Source organism: Carica papaya, chromosome 4, assembly GCF_054855325.1.
Source record: "Carica papaya isolate Zhongbai chromosome 4, ASM5485532v1, whole genome shotgun sequence".
NCBI lineage: Eukaryota > Viridiplantae > Streptophyta > Magnoliopsida > Brassicales > Caricaceae > Carica > Carica papaya.
Genome location: NC_142312.1, coordinates 13,069,133 through 13,095,302, shown reverse-complemented (window position 1 = coordinate 13,095,302; position 26,170 = coordinate 13,069,133). Strand labels below are relative to the sequence as shown.

At 33.7% G+C, this 26,170-nt stretch overlaps 1 protein-coding gene across 1 annotated transcript; it reads right to left on the bottom strand.

Moving 5' to 3' along the window:
* Positions 1-7,552: 7,552 nt before the first annotated feature.
* LOC148266286 (uncharacterized) lies at positions 7,553-8,635 on the bottom strand. Its single transcript, XM_088217879.1, has one exon. The coding sequence runs from the start codon at positions 8,598-8,600 to the stop codon at positions 7,776-7,778; it is 825 nt and encodes a 274-aa protein (XP_088074005.1). The 5' UTR covers positions 8,601-8,635; the 3' UTR covers positions 7,553-7,775.
* Positions 8,636-26,170: the final 17,535 nt, after the last annotated feature.

Sequence of the window (26,170 nt, the reverse complement as noted above, 5' to 3'; positions counted from 1 at the left end):
TTTCCTGGTTTTTATATCATTGGACATTGTTTCATCTGACTGTGTGACATATGACAAGTGAACCCTAACTTGGTTGGAAATCATGAGGAGATGGAAACCAGAAAATTTTAAGGACTGATAAATTTTTGATTGTGTGATAAAGAATAAAATTTGTAAGTGAAAAGAAACCACTAATAAAGTTGAAGATTGAGAAAAAGGAAATAACGTAAGAAAACAAATAAAAGTAAAAAATGAATTAATTATGATTACAAAACAAATTAACTTAAATATATTAAAAAATAAATAAGAAATTGGAAAAGGAACGGATGTGAGTGAATAATGTATGAACCTTGGATATTCTCGTTTAGTCTGAATTGAGGAGGGGAGTGTGTGTGTGTGTGTGTGTGTGTGGCTAAAGTTCAGTGAGTATGATGAACTTGCATACGGATAGAGTTTAAAACCTAATCTAGATGTGGATAAGTATTTCTGAGCGTGGGTTACCTATTGGGATTTTAAAAGTTTATGCACGTGTATTCTTAAATTTGTGTGTAGTATAGAACAGATACTTGATTCCTTGATGAAGAACAAAAACCTGGACATCTTCCCGGTAGTGTGAACTGCCAGGAATGAGTTTGTGACACTTGATTTTCCTGGTTTCTATATCATTGAACATTGTTTCATCTGACTGTGTGACATATGACAAGTGAACCCTAACTTGGTTGGAAATCATGAGGAGATGGAAACCAGAAAATTTTAAGGACTGATAAATTTTTGATTGTGTGATAAAGAATAAAATTTGTAAGTGAAAAGAAACCACTAATAAAGTTAAAGATTGAGAAAAAGGAAATAACGTAAGAAAACAAATAAAAGTAAAAAATGAATTAATTATGATTACAAAACAAATTAACTTAAATATATTAAAAAATAAATAAGAAATTGGAAAAGGAACGGATGTGAGTGAATAATGTATGAACCTTGGATATTCTCGTTTAGTCTGAATTGAGGAGGGGAGTGTGTGTGTGTGTGTGTGTGTGTGGCTAAAGTTCAGTGAGTATGATGAACCTGCATACGGATAGAGTTTAAAACCTAATCCAGATGTGGATAAGTATTTCTGAGCGTGGGTTACCTATCGGGATTTTAAAAGTTTATGCACGTGTATTCTTAAATTTGTGTGTAGTATAGAACAGATACTTGATTCCTTGATGAAGAACAAAAACCTGGACATCTCCCCGGTAGTGTGAACTGCCAGGAATGAGTTTGTGACACGTGATTTTCCTAGTTTCTATATCATTGAACATTGTTTCATCTGACTGTGTGACATATGACAAGTGAACCCTAACTTGGTTGGAAATCATGAGGAGATGGAAACCATAAAATTTTAAGGACTGATAAATTTTTGATTGTGTGATAAAGAATAAAATTTGTAAGTGAAAAGAAACCACTAATAAAGTTAAAGATTGAGAAAAAGGAAATAACGTAAGAAAACAAATAAAAGTAAAAAATGAATTAATTATGATTACAAAACAAATTAACTTAAATATATTAAAAAATAAATAAGAAATTGGAAAAGGAACGGATGTGAGTGAATAATGTATGAACCTTGGATATTCTCGTTTAGTCTGAATTGAGGAGGGGAGTGTGTGTGTGTGTGTGGCTAAAGTTCAGTGAGTATGATGAACCTGCATACGGATAGAGTTTAAAACCTAATCCAGATGTGGATAAGTATTTCTGAGCGTGGGTTACCTATTGGGATTTTAAAAGTTTATGCACGTGTATTCTTAAATTTGTGTGTAGTATAGAACAGATACTTGATTCCTTGATGAAGAACAAAAACCTGGACATCTCCCCGGTAGTGTGAACTGCCAGGAATGAGTTTGTGACACTTGATTTTCCTGGTTTCTATATCATTGAACATTGTTTCATCTGACTGTGTGACATATGACAAGTGAACCCTAACTTGGTTGGAAATCATGAGGAGATGGAAACCAGAAAATTTTAAGGACTGATAAATTTTTGATTGTGTGATAAAGAATAAAATTTGTAAGTGAAAAGAAACCACTAATAAAGTTAAAGATTGAGAAAAAGGAAATAACGTAAGAAAACAAATAAAAGTAAAAAATGAATTAATTATGATTACAAAACAAATTAACTTAAATATATTAAAAAATAAATAAGAAATTGGAAAAGGAACGGATGTGAGTGAATAATGTATAAACCTTGGATATTCTCGTTTAGTCTGAATCGAGGAGGGGAGTGTGTGTGGCTAAAGTTCAGTGAGTATGATGAACCTGCATACAGATAGAGTTTAAAATCTAATCCAGACGTGGATAGGTATTTCTGAGTGTGGGTTACCTAGCAAACATAACTGTTGTGGTCAATGTGAGATTATGAGTGTAACACCCTAATTTTATTATTATTATTATTATTGGAATTAATATAATTTTATTTTATTTTAATTTTTTTAATTGATTTATTTAAGTAATAATATAATTGTTTTAATTTAGTTTAATTTAATTAAATCGAAATAAAAATAATAATAATGATAAAAATGAGTAAAATTATTTTAAAGGTTTAATTGAAAATAATTTTGGGAAAAAAGAAGTGAAAATTCAGATTCTGGGGGTGTTTTTGAAAAGAAAATCGGAAACCGGGGGTCAAAACGTAATTTAAAAAAATTGCACCACTTCAGCAGCCACATCAGCAGCCCGGTCAGCAGCTCCGGCCAACCAGGACATGTCGCATGGCAGAGACGCTGACGCGGGAAGGCCATGCAGAACAGGCCACGGGGGCTATCCGCGTGAGCGCGATCGGACGGCTGAGATCCGTTCTCGTGCGCACGGACAGCCCAGATCAAACGCGCGCGCAGACGGCCCAGATTGCACGCGTGCGAACGGCCCAGATTGAATCACGCATGGACAGCTTAGATCGCATCGCGATGGACGACCCAGATTCATTTCTAATTTAATCGCGATCGGACGACCCAGATTAAATCGTGATGGACAGCTCAGATTAAAAGGGGAAGGTTATAAATAATCTCATCCACACCCAACCCCAAACCCTAGCCACCAGAGCCCTCGCTGGAGAAGACAGCCCAGCCACCGGAGGAACCGACCACCGTCACATGCCGCCGTACCGGAGCACTTTCTGGCCGCCAAACAAGGTAAAATTTCTCTCTTTGGCTCAGATTTCGATGCTGAACCCCCCTGTGGCTAAATCGAAGCCAAACCACTAGCCAATTGGCCGAAAAATGCTGGCGAAGCCTAGCGACGCTGCCGCAGGTTTTCTCGATTTTTGCCTCCGATGAGACCCTTCCTGATTCCTGTTCGATGTAATTTTTATACCACTGTGACCACCGTCTTTTTCTCTACAGGTTGACTGGAGCAAAACACCAAATCGCGACTCGCGCTGGAGGAGCTGCAGCACCCGAGAGCTCCGCCGCTGGTAAGTCTCGATTTTTTGAGTTTTTTCGACCCACCGAAGGCCTTACGTGTGTTTTCTCGCAGGAACTGGTGCTAGTTTGGCTTAATTTGGCCGGAAACGGCCGAAAATAGCTAAGCCGAGGCGGATCGCCGCCGTGGGCAGCGGCGCTGTCGCCGGAGCACGGCGGAGCCACCGTGCCGGAATTTCGAAATTGGCCGAGGAGGCCCTGAGTCTGATTTGGAGTTTTTTGGGGACATGTGCAGGTACCAGAAGTGTGTTTCAGTTCTCGAAAAAAAATTCAGAGAATCTAGGGACTGCCCGTAGGTAAAGTGAAAAACCGATTTTAGACTTTGAATCAAGTAAAGATCTCTCATCCTATATCCTATCACGACATTAAAGTCTAATAAATGATAAAACGGTATTTTATGAATTCATGGATATGTATAATTAATTAAGGTTGCTAATGGAGTCCGAATCTGATATATTTTTCGGTCAGTTTCTATTTGATTTATTTTACAATCTAAATACAGTATAGTATCTGATTTGTTTATTTTGTGGCTTTGTATGCATGATTCACTGTTTAATTTGTTATGGTTTGATTATTGTGGACCTGATGTTATGTTTGTCTTGTTTGGTGTTCGTTACTGGTTTACGTATTCATGTTTGATTGGGCAATTGAGACTAAGAACAAATAGGAATGGGATTGAGTTGATAAATAGATAAGTTAACAGCCTCACTAGACATCATGGGAGATGGTGGACGGACCAGGTCCATAGGGGACCCTACCAGGAACGTTGTTTCTCATACCGGACGGGGTATGGAGACTTTAAATGTTTTGGTGCTCATACCAGACGGGGTATGGGGACGACCCGCTTCACCCTCATACCGGATAGGGTATTGAGGTTTATTGTTTTGGCGCCTATCCCGAACGGGGTATGGGGACGGCCCTGAAATTAAGTTGTTAACATGAATGGTTCACGTGTGGTTGGAATCCTTATGGATCCCTATGGATACTGGTAGGTTGGTAAAAGAAGAAATTTGTTGCCTGATGATTGAGATATTAAAAGTATGACATGTGTTATGTTATAAGAGTGCGTATGATTTCATGATATTATAATGTTATTGTTTTCATAAGTTGTTTTCATGAATCTCACCGAGGTAAGTGGACAGTAAAAGGGTTTTATTATTGATAAATGAAATTATTATAAATTATGCTCCATTGGTTGTTTTTGTTTTCTACCAACCTTTACTTCTGTGACAGTGAGATAATGTGACATCTTTACTAGGATAGTATAGCTCATTTCTTATTTAACAATTTCAGATCAGGAGGACTTTGTTCCCGATCCCGTTGGTCAGGAATACGGCGAGTAGATGCCTAAAAGATTTTATAGTTTTCCTTATAGTATTCATTTATAGTATTTACTTTAGTTAGCTTATTCTTTCATACGTTTAATACGTTTTGGTTATTGTGTAAGGGATGTTAAACATAATATTTTATTTCGTTTACGCACTTAGAATTTTTATATATACGATCCTTTTAATTTCCGAGGCCGTTACAATGAGTATGTGATATCTATGCGATGAGGGAATCCATTTAGCCTCTTCTTGACGATGATATAAACGACATCGCGCGATGAAACCTTAGAAATGACCTTCTGAATGTATATGTATTTTTTCGAGTGTATGTGATGATACTTCGAGACTATAAATGATATTCGAGTGTAATTGAGAAATCTGATTAAAAAAATGTGAAATTAGAATGTCCGAAACAATTGTGTTTAATAAGTAAATTATTGTTTAGAAAATTGTAAAAATTATAAATAAATTTTGTATTGAAAACATTACTACTGCATTTGCCACATGTGTGTTTTGCATGACGTCTAATCTAGGTTTTATAAGAATGAAAATACCTATTGAGTTAGTGAAACTCATTAAATTTTATTATGATATTTTTCAGAGAAAAAAGAGGAGACAGAACCGTTGCCGGACGAGTAAAACTTGTAAAAGGGTTCTAGTGTATGTATATTTTGTCCATATTTAAAAAATTTTTGTTTTATTTTATTAAACTCTAAATTTTGACCTCATATTCTGTATGTATAATTACTGTATATATCACATAGAATAATATATTTTATGTTAAATTTTGAGTTGTGCATATGCATGTTTTGTGGGCCCATTGTATGAAGAAAATTGTATGAGCAGATTTGTCACGCTTCGATACTCGATATGAGGTACAATTCCTGCTCATACCATTTCATACAGTAGGTCCATAAAATATATACATGCGTTGGTTAAAAAAATATAATACAATCTAACGTCCTATGTTATATATATAGTAACTATATATATAAAACATGAGGTTGAAATTTTGAGTCTAATAGAACAAAATAAAACTTTTCGAATATGCACAAAATATACAAAAATAAGAATCATTTTTATAAGTTCTACTCGTCTGGCAGAAGTGCTGACTCTTTATTCTCCTCTGAGAAATATCATGGTGAAATTAATGAGCTTCACCAACTCAATAAGTATTCTCGTTCTCTCAACCCATATTAAATTTTATGCAAAAGACATGGTAAGAAACAAAGGCAATAAAAATGTTTCAGTGCAAAATTCATTTCTTATTTTCACTATTTCACATGTTTCTGATCGATCTGATGAATTCTCTCGAATATCATATACAAACCACGAATGTATATTCCCATACTCTCGAAAGAATATATATACACTCGAATATCATTCATTATCTTGAAACATGATTACGCACATATAAAAGATCACAGATACACTCGAAAGATTATTTTTACGATTTCATCGTACGATGTCGTTTATGTCATCATCGAGGAAAGGCAAAATGGATCCTCTCACTGTATGGATAACACACACACATATCATACAATGGCTACAATAGGTACATTTACTAGGTGATCCACACTCACACAAATGCTTATCAACGTCTGGATTAGGTTTCAGACTCTATCCATGTGCATATTCACTATGTCTGCTGAATTTCAACTACACACACACACTCCCCTCCTTGATTCAGACTAAACGAGAAGGTATTTAGGGTCCCTACCCTATTCATTCCTACTATCTCATTATAAAATTCTTAATTTATTTAAATGATCATTTCATAACCTCAATTATTTCTTTTCCTTTTTATTTTATTTATTTTTTTTAATTTTTCCTCAATTGAGAATTTTTCTTTTCAATTTTATATTTTATCAGTCTAAATTATGTTTTCTGGTTTCGTCTCCTCATGGGGTTTCAATTGCTTAAGTTTACCGATTATAATTTGGATTCTATTTTCCTATCGAAATTAGGCTAATGTCTGTTCAAATCTCAAAATTCATAATTTTTATAAAATGAATGTATTTTTTAAAATTCAAACCGGGTTGAGATTTAGAAATACTTATACTTCTATGCATCTTCCCAGATCCACCTGAATGTCCAAATTTTCTTGTACACACAACATAATTAATTAAAATAGTTCAAAATACTAAAAATTAATTTAATTAAATTAGGGGTTCCAATGACCACCTAACTGAATACCTGAAATTATCGGAATCCGTATCCGGAAAACCTTTCGGCTTTCCGTTCGGCGAATTGAATTCTCATTTTTTGAGAAAAACTTTTCAGCTTCTCGGACCACAAACCGAATTTTCGTTTTCCGAAGAAGACTTTTCAGCTTCCCGAACGGTGAATTAGAACTCCAAAATGGTAAATCGGGTTCCCATGCTCAGGTGAGACCTATATATTTGTATATATTTTTTATTAAATTGTGTTATAATTAGTGTATGTTATTTAATTAATTAAATATATGATTTAAATTATTATTTATTATCAATATATAAGTGATGATTAAACAGTAACAAGACTTAAAAAGGCAATATGATTAATTGATAACTTTACATAATAGGGAAAAGTAGAAAACCTCTAAAAGTTGAATTTGATTTCAAATTTAAAGAAATTTAAAGGAAGGTAACAAATTTGATTTCAAATTTAATTCCTCACTCAAGTGAAGGTATGAGAAAAACATATCTAATTATATGTAATATAAAGAAAGTATAACTATATCTTATAAAATTAAATAATAAAAAATATAATAATTAAATAAAAATAAAATAAATTCAGAAGATACAGAACAAATATATAAACAAAGATGAAAAACTGATTCATATTACATATATGTATATAACACTACAAATCCACCGGTTTGAACTTCGCACACCATCACATATGCCTTTCATACATCCTATATGGATGCTGATTATTTACAGGGAAGGAAACCCAAATCTACAATATATGTATATATATATGTATAGCTAGCTAGCATCGAAACGGAGTAGAATAGATCAGCGGCCAGATCCTACGATTCAAAAGTGGTGTTCCAAGAACTTGCGAATGCCCTTCATGAACCCATCACCTATCTTCTTCTCTCTCTCCTCATAATCTCTTTCAACGACGTCGTGGCGATGGTGATGGTGGTGGTGGGGCCTCAACATGTCCTCCCTCCACTCCACGTCGTGCCTGCTTCCCGGAAACCTGGCCCCAACATCCTGGAACCTCGTCCACCTGGCAGGAATCCGACGGTCAACGCGACGCAGGGGACCGAAAACCGTATCCTCCCCTCCGGTCAGAATCATGTCATCACCGTACGGAAACTTGAACTGGTAGTAGTTACGACGGTGATTTCGGCAAGGGCGACGGTCACGGAAAAGATGAAACGGCCGTCGAACGAAATGGCGGTTGATTGGACGGAAGGTGGCTGCTGTCAACGGGACACTATCGGTTTCGATCTGGGTTCTCTTTATCCCCTCTGTCGTGACGGTTTCAGGATCGCCATCGGGAAGCTTGGTTCCGGTACTTGTTTCCGCCAGTTCAGTTTCTGGTTCTAAGTTTTCGCGGGGAAGGAAGAGGGTTATGAGGGTTTGGGCTCTGGGGTTGGATTCCGGTAAGCCGGTGAAAGAATCCGAGATTTCTACGTCGTTTTCCGGTTGATCCGAGAGAGAATGAACAGTAGATAGGAGTAAGAAACAGATAAGACCGGGGAGGAAAACGGCGAGCTTCGCCATTCTGTCTGAAATCTGATTTTTTTTCTTTGAAAAGAAGATGAGATACGTGTAAATATAGAGTTGATGGCGGGCAGAGAAGGCAGATGGGATTTGGTTGGTGTTTGAATTGGAGTGAAAGACGGGCATGCAACGGGCAAGAGGGGGTGGAATCAAGCCACGCGGTTTCTACGTCAAACCTGACTTCAGACCCCTTGTTTTCTGCTGCATTGATCATTGATTTCCCAAAATATACCAATTAAATTTTCCTTGAGTCAAAGAGTATATGTATATTATATACACACATTCACATATTAAAAATAAAAAAGATAAGACTTGTCGCGTTTTAAAATTCAAAAGGAAACCTCTACGTACACCTGTAGATAGAAGCCCAACGAGAGCGAAAGATTTGTCTAAGTATCTTTCCAAGTGTTTTAAAGGTTATTGACAAAAACGAATGTTGTCTTTGTAGGAGCAAGAGTTAAAAATTCGAAAAGAAAAATTATGTTCTTCTTCTTCAGTAACTCATTTAATTTTGGTAATCAGGTATCTTTGAGCTGATCATCAACCATCCACTTCGTCATGAAAATTCTTTATGATATTAGTAAACTACCTAAAACTTATCTATCCGTTTTAAAAAGAAAAAAGAAAAACTAAAATTTTCTAGAATCTTTGGTCTTAGATATCAGCTTATCCTGTACATTGATTGGTAAGAAGTATTTACGCTGAACTATAAGAAAATTGGTCTATAATAATTGAAAATACTGTTGGTATAAGTCCAAGCTGTCGCCCAATTGATTCTTCTAAAACAGCTCTGGACGACTGTTGGAATAGTCACCTAAGCTTATTAAAGGTTTCAGTCTACACCAATTATGACCATAATTGTCTATTTTGTTAAAAAAAGCAATCATTATTTCTTCCTTAATAATTTTTCTATGAGTATTTTCTTTTCAATTTCATCATCTTCTTCCTTTTACTAATTTAATAGAACTTTTTCCTTTTACAAATTAATTATTTTTACGCACCTGACCAACTAAAATAACCTAGAAAGTATATTATAAATTACTATCTCTTAACATACCTAAAACTACACTCTCTTCATCAAGAGAAGATGTTGTCTACACAAACAAATACAAAGCTGAAGATCACAGTCCGATCGTGCAAACGACAAAGGAAGCTGCAGCCACTGGTGAATGATAAGAAGTTGCAACCTGATGAAGGAAAGTTGCAGATGAAATTAGGGGGAAGTTCAACTTGGGCTTAGCCTTATTATTAAATTAAATAAAACTGGGTAACGAAAATATTAATGGGTAGTGAAGTTTATACCAATGAAACGATTTTTGTTTGTATATATATATATATATATATCATCATTATCCCATTCCCAACGGTAGAAAACGAAGCACTGAATTGTTCCCTCAATTATCAATGCTGGTAACTAGACATAGAAACCCCATGGACTATCTCCAGTGAGAACTCAACACGTGATATATTAAATATTATAAGGACTGTGAATTTTTTTTTTTAATAGTCAATGTAATAATTCAAATAATTTACAAATCATTTATAAAGTATTTCTGTTACTTTCTTAATGAAGAAAATATTACAAACTTGAATTACATTTTTAATGATAAAAACACAACAAAATTGAATTACTTTTCTAACGAGAAAAATGTTACAAAATTGAATTGCCAATTAATAACTGATTAGTTATGGTTTTTATGGAAAAACATATATAAATAGAATCAACGTTTGTTGGGTCCCAAAGCACAAACTCTCATTCAATATATTGCTCCATTGTGTAAGCTTATTGAGTGCTTAAAAAAATCCAACATAGAGAGGAAAAAAAAGTCAATTGTTCAAAATAAGAAATGGCAGGAAGTACTTATCGATCTATTGTTTCCGCCAACCTTTATTTATTTTGTCATTTAGATATGTTAAAACGTTTAGATAACTAACATTTTGATATAATATCCAAAAAAATCAAATCTCATTTAGAAGAGGGGTCCCAAGACACGAGGGAAACCCACGAGAAGAAACCAAATTGTGGGTCACCTACCCGCACATCCACAGACCCACCCGCGTGGGTATCTGCCCGCATGGCCCATGCCATGCTGGCCTAAGCCCAAGGCTGAGGCCTTGTGGGCTCAAAGCCGAGTAGTTGGGGCCTTTTCAAGGCCCAACTCGTGCACAAGGTGTAACGACCCAGAACTTAAAAGAAAATAAATTATAAATTGAATGTGAAAGCGAAATAATAAAGTTAGGGTTTATATTCCTTACACAATAATTTAGAATATCCAATAGCGCTATCAGAATGACTCTTCTAAAAGAAAAACAAAAAATCAAATAAATAAATGGAAAGTAAACAACTGGACATCCTATTCGCAACCTTCTTGTGGATTAGGATCTGGATCTTGGTCATCTTGATCTGAAATGGTTAATAAAAGAGTGAGTTACACTAGCCCAGTAAGAATATCACACTACTCACAGATACAAAAATGAAAGTTGGTAAAAATTATGAAAACAATTAATGGAGCTCTTAATTTAAGTAAATTCATTTATCATAAATAAAATAATTTATTATATACTTACTGTAGCGAAATTTTCAAAAACTGACCTATAGAGGCAATAACATAAACAACATCATAATCTCATATTCAATTAACCAGAACAACAACTTTCTCTTTTTATCTGCCTACTGGTATTCATGGTGGTCCATAGGGATGTCTCAATTACGCGTGAATCCTTATTCAATATTGTCAACTAACCAGCCGTCTCATACCCCGTCTAGTATGAGTGCTAAAAATATCATTCCTCAATACTCCATTCGGTATGAGGGTGAAATGGACCGTTCTCATACTCCGTCCGGTATGAAGCAACGTTCACGGTAGGGTTCCCTATGTACCCGATCCGTCCACCATCTCTCAGGATATCCAGTAAGGCTACCATTCATTCATTCACTTAATCAAGCAATTCCCCATTTATATTTAATTTCCAGTTTCATAATTTAACTGTAAATTACGTAAGACAAGCAATATATGCATAAAGAAAATACAACTGAATCGTCTTACCAACTACAGCGTATTATCATGCATTTAAAACTGTAAAATCAATCAATCAGTTAAAACAGGATAAACAGTAATAAATAACCAGTTCCGCTTCCATTAATAATATGTAATTAATTATCGAGGTTTTCTAAACTACACAAAATGTTGTATTATTTATAATTAAACTTCAATTTCATAATAGGGTATTAGGTGATGAATTCTTATGCGAATCGGTGTTCAAACACTAAACTTTCAGCTGCGCCTACTGGTGGTCCCCGAGTTTCCTGAACATTTGGAGATTAAAACAAGGTCCAAGTACCTAGAAATATCCTAAAATATCCAAAATCAGTGTTAAAATCCTTTTATGGCTAATTTCAGAATTCTGGCACGGCGGCACCGTTGTGCTCCCGCGACGGCACAGCCGCCCGCAGCGGTGATTTGCCTCGGATTGACCATTTTTTACCAGTTTCGGCTGATTTTGGCCGCTTTTATACTCATCTCTATGAGAAAACACGTTAAGGGGTTCGGTCGACCGAAAAAAGTCAAAAAACAGAAGCTTACCGGTGGCGAACTTTTTTGGTGTGGCAGTTCTACCCTCTCACCTTTGCAGTTGGACATTTTTCTTCGGTCAACATATGAAAAACAGAATGGTGAATACAATGGTAGAAAAATCGTACGAAATAGGAATTGGGAAGGGTCTCATCGGAAGCAGTTTTTTATTTTTTCTGCAGTAGGATGTCGGACTTTACCGGCAGTTTTCAGCTCATCCACCAGTCCCTTTGCTCTTATTTGGGCATGGGGGTGTTCAAAATCAAATTTCGAGCGAATAATTTTTTTTTACCTTTTTTGGCGGTCGGAGGTGGCTCTGGTGCGGCAGAAGGCAGCGGTCGGCTCCCTTCCCGGCGACTTGTTATTTGACCCATGGCCGCTCGGGTTGCCTTCTTGGGCTTCTCAAGTTGGCCAGTTAGGCCTCCAAGATTTTTCTTTGGGGCCTTGTGTAATACCTGAAATTAATTTTAAAAAAATTTAAATTTTATGTATAAAATATAATTTTTTAATTTATGAATTTTTATTTAATATAAAAATTAAGAAAAATAGGTGGAAGATGAAATTAAAAATAATTTTAGAAAAAATGGGTAAAAATTTGGGTTATGGGAGTTTTTTGAAAAAAAAAATTAGAAATTAGGGATCAAAATGTAATTTAGAGAAAATGCGCAACGTAGGATTGCCCAGTCAGTAGCTCTGACGAACCGGAGCGTGTCGCGTGGTAAGGCACACTCACGCGGTGCCATGTGGGAGGCCACACTGGCAATCCATGTGCCCACAATCGAATGGTCTGGATTTGTTCCCACACGCATGGACGGTACAGATCCGTTCCCTCCTCAGGCACGATTGTACGGTCCAGATCAAATCACGATGACGATCCAAATTCATTTCCTATTTAAACGCGATCGGACGGTCGAGATCAAACGCGATGGACGGTACAGATTAAAGGGAGACATATATAAATACATCACTTCACCCTGAACCCTAACCTTAAACCCCCTCCCCCCCCCCCCCCCAACCCTACTCCCAAGAAGAAGAAGCCCTGTGAGGCCGTAAGCAGCCCAACTCGAGAAGAGGAGAGGGCCTTGAGCCCAAAATCCACCCTAGGAGACCCTAAGACATCGTGGTCATAGTCAAAGGAGGCCAAAGAAGGTTGTCCATGTGTGGTTTTTCATCTTGGCATCCCTAGCCGCACGCTATCGTGCAATGAGTGATTTCACCGCAACAAACGGAGGAGATTGTTTTTGAGTTTGATGAGGATGAAGAGGTGATTATTTTGTTTCCAACAAGAAAAAGGAAAAGACTTCAAGGAGGAATTAGACATAGAGATTTCAATCCTAATTGAAGTAAAATATCATGAAGAAAAAAAAGAAAAAAATAAGGATCTTGAAGTCCATGAGAGCTACACTCATTGGAAGTCCAAAAACAAGAAAAATTAGACGTGAATAATGAAGAATCCTTGCTAGAAAATTCAGAATACAAATTGGAAGAGGACACTCAAGAAAAGGGTAATGGAATCTAACCCCGAGAAGAATTCTTAAATCAATAAAGAGAAAGACTTCAAGAACAATTATTCCACTCAATATCAAGCCCAAGAAATATGTTTTACAGCAAGTCTAATTCAAGGAGACTTATTAAAGAAAGAGGAACATGAAGCCAAAGTCAACTAAAAGTTCAAGATCAAATAAGAGAGTAGAATTGGTCATGAAGAGGACTTTAATTTCTAATTAATTATTTATTGCTTTTAATTCCTATTTCATTTAGTATTAGAGTAATTTATGTATCTAAATTAAGTCTAGGATAAGAAATTTTATTATTTAATTAATCAAGTGTTTGTTTTTTAGTTAAATTAGAAATTAGAATATGGATAGGAATCCTAAATCCTATTCCATGTAGAAGTAGTAATTAAGAGCCTATATAAAGGTTTTAGCTCAAGTATTGTAAAAAAAACATCTTGAGAATCAATAAAGTTTAAGCTTTGAGCTTTTATTAGCCTTGTGCTAAGTTTTCTCTTCAAGTTCTTTCAAGATAGGTGAGCTCGCTGAAGTCTTGATTGAGTCAAGGAGTTGGAATCAACTTATTGGGTAAGTATATTGCGTCTTTCTTTTCCTCATTTTTATTTTCTTATTTTTTGTTTTCGTATTCCTAATTTTAGGTTGTGAATTCAATTAGATAGAGGAGTTTTAATTAGATTATTTGAGTTTTGATATTGCATGTGATTAAGTTGAGGTTTTGGGAGTCAAAACGATCCTTTTTATACCCTTTCATGTCACATTTGGTATTAGACACATCTTTTTTTTATTGCACAATAGACCCAAACTCAATGTTTGAACGACACATTATTATAACTTAAGGCTATTCCAAACGACATGTCATTTTATACGGCCAAAATCGCTAAAACAATGAGACAATTTTGGAAAAAAAAAATGGCATTATTTATTGGTATTTCTTAAATTTATCATTTTATGAAAGTTTCACAAATTTTGTTATCTTGTGTAAATTCTCGTTATTGTATTATCTTAAATTTAAAAAAATTTAATTTCATTAATATTTAAGTTTATGTGCTTAAATTTCGTATTTACTAAATTTCAGAATTGGCTTGATAGGAAAGGTATCCAATCTCATTAATTTATTATGAGTCTAATATGGTTAATGTAGGTCATAATACATGGTGAATTGATTCTACTTTTACCATCCATATTTCGAATTCCTTGTAGGTTTTGAAAAACCTAAGGAAACCAGTGGCTAGTGAGCAATGCATATATTTAGGCAACAAGATGCATTTACATATGGAGGCCATAGAAACATGCAATTTGATTTTAAGTAGTGGTTTTATTTCGAAATTGGAGAAGGTATTTTATTTCAAGTTTCTCTAGATATTTGATTTCAATTTCAAGACTTATACCTTTTAGATATTCCTTTAATTTTTGAGATACTCGTTTTGATTTATTTCAAAATCTAAATTTGTTATACATGTTCAAGCTGGTACTAAATAATCTATTATGGATGACGACTCCTCTATTTTATGGCACTGGAGATTAAGACATATCTTTATTGATAGAATTAAAAGATTAGTAAAAGACAGAGTACTTGAAACTTTGAATTTTACTAATTTTGGCACTTATATTGATTGCATTAAGGGTAAGCAAACCAAAAAGTCAAAAAAATGTGCCAAGAGGAGCTCAAATATATTACAAATAATACATTCGGATTTTTGTTTTCCAGGCATGGATGCATATGATCAGAAATACTTTATCACCTTTATAGATGACTACTCATGATACATGTGTCTTTATATACTTCGTAATAAAGATGAAGCCTTATATGCCTTTAAAGTTTTTAAGGCTGAAGTAGTGAAACAATGTGAGAAACAAATTGAGATCATGCGGACTGATAAAGGTGGAGAGTATTATGGTAGATACATTGAATATGGACAAACACCTAGTCCATTTGTGAAGTTTCTTAAAAAAATGGGATGGTTACCCAATACACTATATCTAGTTCTCCATACCAGAATGGGGTAGCAGAAAGAATGAACCAAACTTTAATGGACATGGTGCGTTTAGTAGCTTTAAGCTACTTAATTCATTGTGGGTTGAAGTTCTTATGACAACAGTGCATATATTAAACCGAGTATCGACCGATGTTGTCCCAAAGACACCATTTGAGTTATTCAAGAGTTAGAAACTGAATTTGCAACATATATACATATGGGAATGTCCGTTTGTAGGAAAAGTTTATAATCCCAAAGAAAAAAAACTAGACATGATGACCATTTATGTATATTTCATTAGATATGCTAAAAGGTATAAAGGATATATATTCTATTGTCCATCTCACAGCATTAGAATTGTGGAGTCAAGAAATATAAAGTTTCATGAGAATTACTTATTTAGTGGGAGTGATCAATTTAAGAACATAGTTTATGTGAGAAATTAACCTTCCACTTTAGGAGATAGATTGGTTATCATATACAATACCCTTAAAGAACAAACAGGAGTTGAGTAACCAATTGTTGAAGTTCCACAAGATGTTGACAATATTCTAGTGGATCAATTCATTCAAGAGATACCAGAAAACCCTGAACAACCAATTGAACAACAATAGAATCCTCAAGAACTTATTGTCGCAAGATTTAAGAGATCTATTTGAGAGAGAAAGTTAGCAATTTTTAATGATTACGATGTGTCTCTATAAGAGTTTAACTATAATATTGGAGCAGAAAATGATCCTGAGTCCTGTTCATAGGTCATGAGTTGTAGAGAGTCAAAATTATGGTTCAATGTTATGAAAGATGAAATGGATTCCATGAAGAGTAATGGGGTACGTGATCTTGTTGAGTTGCCTGATGGTGTAAAAGTCATTGACTGCAAATGGGTCTTCAAAATAAAGAAATACTCATTAGGCAACATTGAGAGATACCAGACACGTCTCGTTGCAGAGGGATTCACTCAAAAGGAAGGAATTAACTATGCAGAGAATTTTTCTCCTGTATCTAAAAAAGATTCTTTATGAATCATTATGACATTGGTAGCTCATTTTGACCTAGAGCAGCAACAAATGGATGCGAAAACAACGTTTCTCAATGGTGATTTAGATAAAGAGGTTTACATGAATCAACTAGAAGGATTCTCTTCTAGTGATGTTGAGCACTTAGTTTGCAATTTGAATGAATCAATACATGGATTGAAACAATCCTCCTGTTAGTGGTATTCGAAATTCCATGATGTTATTTCTCCATTTGGTTTTATAGAGAACATTGTGAATCAGTGTATATACCAAAAGATTAGTGAGAGAAAAATTTGTTTCTTTATCTTATATATGAATGATATTCTACTTAGAAGTAATGATAAGGGAATGCTATATGAGGTGAAACAATTTCTCTAAAAAATTTAATATGAAATATATGGGTGATGTATCTTATGTTATAGACACTAAGATTCATAGAGACAAAAATCAATATATTCTAGATTTGTCTCAAGAAACCTATATTAACAAAATTTTAAAGAGATTTCGGATGAAAAATTGTTCATCAAGTATAGCCCTCATTGTGAAGGGTGACAAATTCTATTTGAACCAATGCTTGAAGAATAATTTAGAGAGGGAACAAATAAAAAACATATATACTTATGTTGTTGGAAGCCTAATGTATGCTCAAGTTTGCGCAAGACCTGGCATTACATTTGTTGTTGAAATTATCGAAGTAATTAAGTATTGACCACTAGAGAGCTGCAAAGGAAATTCTGAGATATCTTTAAGGAATAAGGAATTACATGCTTATATATAGACGAATTGATAACTTGGAGGTGATTGGCTACTTTGATTCAGACTTTGCTGGCTATGTTGATTTATAAAAATCAATATCATGATATATTTTTATGTTTACTAGTGGAGCTATATCCTGGAGGAGCGCTAAGCAGAATTGACTGATACTTCCGTTACGGAGGTTGAATTCATTTCGTATTTTGAGCTTATCTCACACGGAGTATGGTTAAAAAGTTTCATTTATGGGCTTAAAATAATTGATTCAATTTCTAAGCCAATGAGGATATATTGTACAGTTCAACTTCTGTCTTCATAGATAAAAACAATAAAAGTGGTAGTCAAAGTAAACACATCGACATTAAGTACTTAGCTATAAGAGAACATGTTAAAGATAAGAAAGTGGTCGTAACACACATGAGAACTGAATTGATGATAATTGATCCTTTGACTAAAAACATGCCACTATTGAAATTTAAGGATCATTTGATCAAGATGGGACTTGGTTCCACTATGTAAATTTCGTTATAAGAACGAATGTTAATGAAACTATATTTGTTTCTAATGTTTCTCATTTTGGTATTCTTGTGTACATTTATTTTTTTATTTTGAGAAATATCATTAAAGTTCAGATTTACAATAAACATAAGGTTTATTCATTAAGTAATAATGGTCAAAATTAAAAAAGTAAAATGCATAGTGATACATGGAAGATAATACTCGATTTTTGGGACTTATCACCATGATTCATGTATTTTCTTGAGAAAAGATTCGTAAAATTTGAGTATTATTAATGAGATATAGACCGAGTGGGAGAATGTGAATTTTTCCTTTAATGATTCATATAATAAGTCAAATTATTCGTAAATCTTTTATAAAGTACTTCCGTTATGTTCTTAATGAGGAAAAAATTACAAAATTGAATTGCATTTTTACCAAGGAAAACGTTACAAAATTGAATTGTGTTTTTAATGAGGAAAATGTTATAAAACTGAATTGCTCATTAATTATGCATTAGTGACATTTTTTATGAAAAATGTATATAAATAGAAGTAGTGTTTGTTGGTTCTCTAAACTCAAAGTCTCCTTTAATACATTGCTCTATCTTATGAGGTTCTTGAGTTTTTTGAAGAATCAAACACATAAAGAAAAAACAAGTCAACTATTCAAACTATGTAACGGCAGGAGGTATTTATCGATCTTTTGCTTCTACTAATCTTCATTTATTTTGTTATTTAAATATATTAAAATATTTAGATGATTAACAAGGACATCAGGTTGAAGGCCCAAACTTTCGAGTTGTAAACCAAACACCTAGTGTTACATGTATAAGGAGTATCATTGTTTATGTCTATTAATATAGTTAGATCATTATTAAATTGTGTTTGATTATGTAAACCTCTTCAAGGACTTGTATTGAGATACTTAAGGTGTATATAAATTGTTTGTAGATACAAGAGATAATAAAAATGAAGATGGATTTGGTTCCTTTACCTATTATTGAATTTGATATAATTTCATATATGGACTATTTACCTGTTCATGAGTAGATTATTTAACCAAGACACTAGTTTTCTAAACTTATGTCTATATGCATTTAAAGTTTTAGGGAGTGTTGAATACTATCTCTTTATGTAATTTTAGGGTTAAAAATCCAAAATTATTGAGAAAAGACTATCAAAGGTTTTGAATACCTGATTGATAGAGATTGATAACCTTTTGAGTTTGAGAAACCCTCATTTATCAATGAATTTCTAAACATATTCTCGAATGGTTGCTTAGGTTACCCCCAAATAAGGAGATTACATTTTTTTATCTACCTAATATTTTATGTGTATTGCATGTATATGTGTCTGCAATATGATATATATAAATTTATATAGAAAATAACAATTAAATAACATTTAATTTACTTATATCAATGCACTAAGTTTTAGTTATTATATACATATTGACGTAAAGCTTAACCTGCTGATAACTTTGCAGCACTACTTTTTTTTTAATGACACACCTTCTTGTCTCATTAATTTTAATGGTTGAAATATGTAACACATAAATTTATTCTCAATTACTTCATATAGGAATTTGCCTACTTTGTTTTTATTTCATATAGCATATGAAATAAAGTATATGCATGTTAAATTTATTCAAAAATTTTAACTCATAAAATAAGAGATAAGATTTGTCATGAATTGGTCCAACTAGTATTTCTATGTATAACATAATCCTTTCATAAAGGATCAAATTTCTTATGATTTTTTTTATATGTTTTTGATGTCCTATGAGATTTACCCAATATAATTAACTTTATTGGTTAAAACACAATGTTGATTTTATTCAACTACTTTATGTTGACATTTGTCTACTATTATATACCATATTAAATAAAGTATTTTAAATGTAAAAATTTAAATTAATAAAAAATGGCTTAAGACTTACCATGAATGTGCTCCTCTAGTATTTCTACACATGGAAAAATCCTTTCATAAATGATCAGATTTCTTATGATTTTTTTTTTGTTTTTTTGAGATTTTCAGAATCCACTCAGATTTAGTAAAATATAATTAAGATTATTTAAATGTCTAATGTTCTACACTATAAATAGAGATGAAATGAAAGAACCTAACAACTAAAACAAAAGGTAATTCCTAAGTAAAGCAGTTTATACGAAGATTACTAGAACAACATGGAGAGTTATAGTTTCAAGTCAACATCACTGTTTGTAATTTTAGTACTATGTAAGTCATCATTCTTCTATCTCTTTTATATACAAAAGTTATAAAAATATACATAATTCATGATACAACCAACTTTGCTAATTTCTTTCTTTATCGACTTAAAGGTCTACTGCATAATGTCAAGGCCCGAACAAGCCAATCAGAAGAATCATTTTCGACAGAGACACGCTGCAAACGAGATATTGAATGTATGTCGTGTCCACATGGTGGATTCTGTGACATGAAGACCGGAAAATGTTCTTGCTTGCCATTGTCAACACAGGCGCAGTGTGAGAGAGATGTTGATTGTATGGGAGCGTGTCCACATGGTGGATTCTGTGATATGAAGAATGGAAAATGTTCTTGTTTGCCATTATCGACACAGGCACGCTGTAAAAGAGATGTTGATTGTATGGGAGCATGTCCACATGGTGGATTTTGTGACATGAAAAATGGAAGATGTTCTTGCTTACCATGAACAATATCTAGCCTAACTATTTAGGCGACCTACTTTAAAACTCTAGTTTAATAATATTGTGTTAATTGTAATCTTAATAAAAGAAATAAATTAAAAGTATAAATTTCACCCTTCATACTTTATCCTTATTCCAGTTCAAATTTTATATCCTTTTGATGATAATTCAACACTCTTTCGTGTTTTCTTAATTATTTTTATTTAAATATTAATTTTTTATGACATCTTTATGTGCTTGGATTTTAGATAAGAATATCTAAGAAGTTTATGCCAAAGAATTCGAAAGCAGAGAAAACGTAAATTAGCATGTAGTATTACATAATAATATTTATCAAACTTCTTTGTAATTGGCTTTAAGAAATATGAGGAGGATTGTTTGAGTGCATGGGTCAGTAGATTTAATGTTAAATAAACTTGTAGGATTCAAAATCCAAACTCATTTTGCCTTGGTGAGGAGGGGTTAATTAGAGTTTGATTTTTCCTCTCCTTTTTTAGTTCACCAATTTTATTATAGAATTAAAAAAAGAAAAACATGTTATAGAGGATTGAAACTAAATCGTTTTTGATAGTCAATTAGATCTAAAACAATGATGAAGCTTGCCGATTTGTAGAGGCATCTCTCTCTCTTTCTCAGTCATTTTAATAACAATGTCAGTTCTGCTATTGCTCCAGTTGCTTCATTCTGTCATCCTAATTTAATTACATAACTTTGGTGATTTTCATATCAATTATATCATTATTTCTTGATCTCTCATTTAAAACAATCTGTTATACGATTTATTTAGAGATTGATTTAAGTGTGAAGGGATTTAACTCATTAAACTAGTCAAATGGATTATCTTTTAAAAAGATCCTAAGCATTTAATTTGGTCAAATGAATTATATATTTTAGACCTAGTAAAATATTTAATATGTATACACCCATATTATACACATGTACAACTGCACGAATTTAATATTAAATTTATTCTACAAATTAAACAGATCAATTTAAATAAAAAAATAGCTTAAGCTAACAAATCCAAATAAATGGCTATTTATTTATTTATTTTTACTTATACTTAAATTGAGAACTAAATTAAATATTATTTTATTTAGTGTGATCTAAATTGAATAAATAATTTGGTCCAATGTTCTGCTGCAGATCTCGATAAGACCGCCCATACTTTTAGCATGCTTTGTTGTTTCATTAACTCCTCAATTTTTACCTTCATCTCTTTTTTTTTTCTTACATTTACTATAAAGAATTAATTATTTAATTACAATGTTATAATTTGATAATCAATGAAATTAGTAATATAGCATTTGATAAATTTAATAGTTTTTTAATATATAAATAGAAGATATATTTAAATTTATCACTAAAAATAATTTTGACCGAAAAAAATGTTCTCAACATGAGAAAACTAGTGAAATAAATCTACTACAATTAAAATTATAGTCTTTTAACAAAAAAGAAACTTGTACTTAAATTATTAAATGAAAGAAAAGGAAAACAACAAGAAGATGAAGCAAACAACCGAACTCTAATCTAAAGAAAATGGAAAGGAAGAGAGATAGAGATAGAGCGATGGTTCTCAGTCAGGACATAATCAAAATCAAGGAGGTTTTCAACTTAAGGGTGAGAAATTACCACTGATTTTGCTAAACAAAAATGATATGCCTTCATTGATGGATTCTACTGCTTTAAATATAAAAAGAAAGATAATTGTTCTTACTTTCATGACTTATAAATAAGAAAAATTGCAGAAAATTAAGCATTACAGATAAGGAAAAGTGCAGAAATTCAAGCAACTAAGGCGATTGTGGTGGGTAGTAGATTTGTTTAGCTTCATGGTTGGTGATGACTGAGTCTTCTATGGATGTGGGTGGTTTAATCATGTCGTTTAAGGGGATTTCTTAGTCCAAGTATCTCAGATTCTACATTGGGACTCGTTGGGATCTTCAAGGCCTATTATTACTCCCACTATTTTAAGGAAGCTTGTCCTCAAGGTTCAAGTTGATAAACTGCTCATGTAAGTCGGTCGAGTTTTCCCAAGTTGCATCTTCAGCTAGAGGTGCTTCTATTTAACTGAGCTTTTTTATACAAATTTTGATCCCTTTTTAACCGATCGGTTTTCTAAAATAGTTTGTGGCTGGAGGAGGATATTACTGTCATCGTCATTGGTGGTCGGTAATTCCTTGGTTGCGAACACTCTATCTCCTAATTTTTATTTGAGTAAGGAGATATGGAACACTGGGTGAATGCGTGATTCGTTACCCATTTTGAGTTTGTATGCTACCAGACCAATATTTCAATGTGGTACAACCCATATAAACGAGAAGCTAGCTTTTAAAGAGCTTTCTTGAAAACAGTTTGTTGGCGATAGGCCTGAAGTCGTAAGAAAACTTAGTCTCCTTATTTAAACTCAATGTGACGTCTTTTGGGGTTTGCTATCTGTTGCATGTGATTGTTGGCATCATGTAAATTGGACTTGAGCTGCTGTAAAATGTCATTTCTAGCTGCTAGTTATTGATCAACTTCTACCACTAGGGTTATGCCAACTTGATAATGTGGAATGGACGGCAGTGGTTGCCTGTAAAGAGCTTCGAATGGTTCATTCCAATAGGTGAATAGAAGGCGGTGTTATACTAAAATTATGCCCAGGGTAGAAGGCCGTACCATTTGTTAAGCCATTAATGGACGAGGCATCTGAGATACTGTTCAATACAACGATTGACAACTTCGGACTGTCCATCTGTTAATGGATGATAGGCAGAGCTCATCTTTAAGTGGGTACCTGAAATTTTAAAGAACTCTTATCATAAATTACTGATAAAGATGGGGTCTCAGTCACTTACAATTGTCCAGAGCATTCCATGGAGCTTGATCACCCCGTTGACAAATTTCTCTATTACTGTTATGGAGGTATAGGGGTGAGATAGAGCCAAAAAGTGTGTGGACTTGCTGAGTCGTTCGATTACCACCAGGATGGTATCTTTACCTTGAGATGAGGGCAACCCTTAGATGAAATCCATCGTGATGTCATCCTAAACTTGACATGGAATCTATAGTGGTTATAATAGTCCTGCGGGCGTAAAAGTTTCTAATTTAGCCCTTTGACATGTCTCATAGGTCGACACATATTCATGTACTCTTTTACACATCAAAACTAATGAAATTGCTAAGCTAACCTTTTTTAAGTTCATAATACACCTGAGTGACCACCTAATTGAGAATCATGATAGGCATGTAGTAATTGGGGAATGAGTTGAGAGTTTGAAGGAAGCACTACACGTCCTTTATAATAGAGGAGGCCACTTCACCAACTGTAAGGACTATCTGGATTCTGCTTGGCTAATTTCTAAAGTTTCTGCATATATGGGGGTTGTTCTATTTCTGTCCTGATATAATCCCATATCTGATTCTTACACACAAATAAGGCATCAAGTGTGGGACTTATGGCTTATTTTGATAGCGCATCTACTGCCTTATTTTCCTTTCATGGTCTATATGTGATCTCATAATCATAACTAAACAACTTAGAGACTCATTTTTTTACTCAGGAGTTGTGATGCGTTGATCAAATAAGTGTTTAAGGTTACATTGATTAGTTTGTATGTAGAGTTTACGAACCATCAAATATGGTCGCCATGTCTGAATTGCTATCATAATTGCTAGCATCTCTTTAGCATAGGTTGACCAGTTCTATTTGAAGACTCCCAATGCACGACTCATATATGTTATAGGTTTTCCCTATTGAGTAAAGATTGCTCCAATTCCATCCCCTGAGCCATCTCTTTTAATTGTGAATTACTCCTTGAAATTAGGTAGTGCTAATGTTAGGGGCATGGTTATGGCCTCTTTGAGACCGGTAAATGCTACTTATGCTTTGGAATTCCAACTGAAGTTGCCCTTTTTTAATAAGTTGGTGAGTGGCCTAGCAATAATTTCATAATTCTTTACAAACTTCTGGTAATACCCTGTGAGCCCTAAGAACCCGCAAAGTTTGATAATGGTAGTGGGCCTAGGCCAATTTAACATTGCCTGTATTTTCTTTGATCAACCTTCACTCCATATAGAGTAATTACGTGCCTCAAGTATTCAAGTTCCTACTTATCAAAAATACACTTTTCCTGCTTGACAAAAAATTATTGTTGTCTCAAGATTCCAAAAGTTTATCTTACATGTTCCAGATGTAGTGGCCAAATTGGACTGTAAATTAGGATATTGTCAAAGAATACCAGGATGAATTTGTGTCAGTAAGGTCTGAAGATGGAGTTCATGACAGCTTGAAAAGTGGATGACGCATTGTAAAAGCCAAAAGGAATCATCAAGTACTCATAATGGCCATTGTGAGTCCTAAAGGCTATCTTCTGGGTGTCCTGAGGATGCATTAAGACTTGGCCATTGTGACTCAGGATGGAATCAAAATCAAGGAGGTTTTTGTTTAAGAGTGAAAAATTACCACTAATTTTACTGAACAAAAATGATTTGCTTTCATTGATGGATTCTATTACTTTAAATACAAAAAAGAAAGATAATTGTTCTTACTTTCACGACTTACAGATAAGAAAAATTGCAGAAAATTAAGGAACAATTATAGATAAGGAAAAATGCAGAAATTAAAGCAACTAAGGTGATCGCGGTCGGTGGCAGATTTGTTTAGCTTCATGGTTGGTAATGACCGAGTCTTCTATGATGTGGGCGATTTGATCGTGTCATTTGAGGGGATTTCTTAGCCCAGATATCTCAAATTCTTCACTGGGACCCATTGGGATCTTTGGGACCCATCATAAAATGAAATTTCAGAAGGAAGAGAGAGAAAAGGTATCTATCTTTTTTATTTTTTCTAGAGAAAAATGAGGCATTTGGTGGTTTCCTCTAGAGATAAGAGGGAAGAACAATAGAAACGGGTATACCTCTCATGCTTCTAAATTTTTGCTTGTTATATTACTAGGCTCTTTGATGTACCGGGATTACTGAAGAAGTCCAATTTATATTATGCTGTGTTGGACTGATTTTACTCAATTTATATGAGATCATATTATTCCAAACGACTGTTAAAAATGTTATGATTGGATTTAGTTGGGTAATATTCTTTTAGGATAGGTTCCTTAAGTGCACAATGTTTATTTAACCTTTTGTTCTCGTCAAGCATTCATCTGCTAATTTAGGATATCTTGCTATGTTCTATGCCCTTCCACGATGTTTGTTCATCTACTAGTAATTTGAAATCATTTCCCATCATTACTGGTTTGTGTGTATTATTTGCTTGAAAAATGCTCCTGATTAAATTTAAACATATTAGTAAATATCGTTTCCTTCCCCTTTATTTATGTTGTTACTGATTGGATGAAGAATTAGGTGATATCTCGATTTTATCTAGTTTTGAGTGCATAATTTTAAAAAATTAGGTTATTGTTTACTTTTAGTGTATAATCTTACTCCGTAAAAAATGAGGGAAATGAGTTTATGAGAAAAATAACACTAAGTGAATCACTGTGTGAGATAAGATATTGAACCCCTCACAATTACCTATATTTTTTACATTCATTTTTTCTACTAGTAGATCTATACTTTCATGTTTCATATTCTTTTCTTTATTTCATTTCTAAATATTACAATTAGGAGATCTTTATTATCCATAAACGTCATGCTCATGCCCGACATAATAGCTAGAGACTCACAAA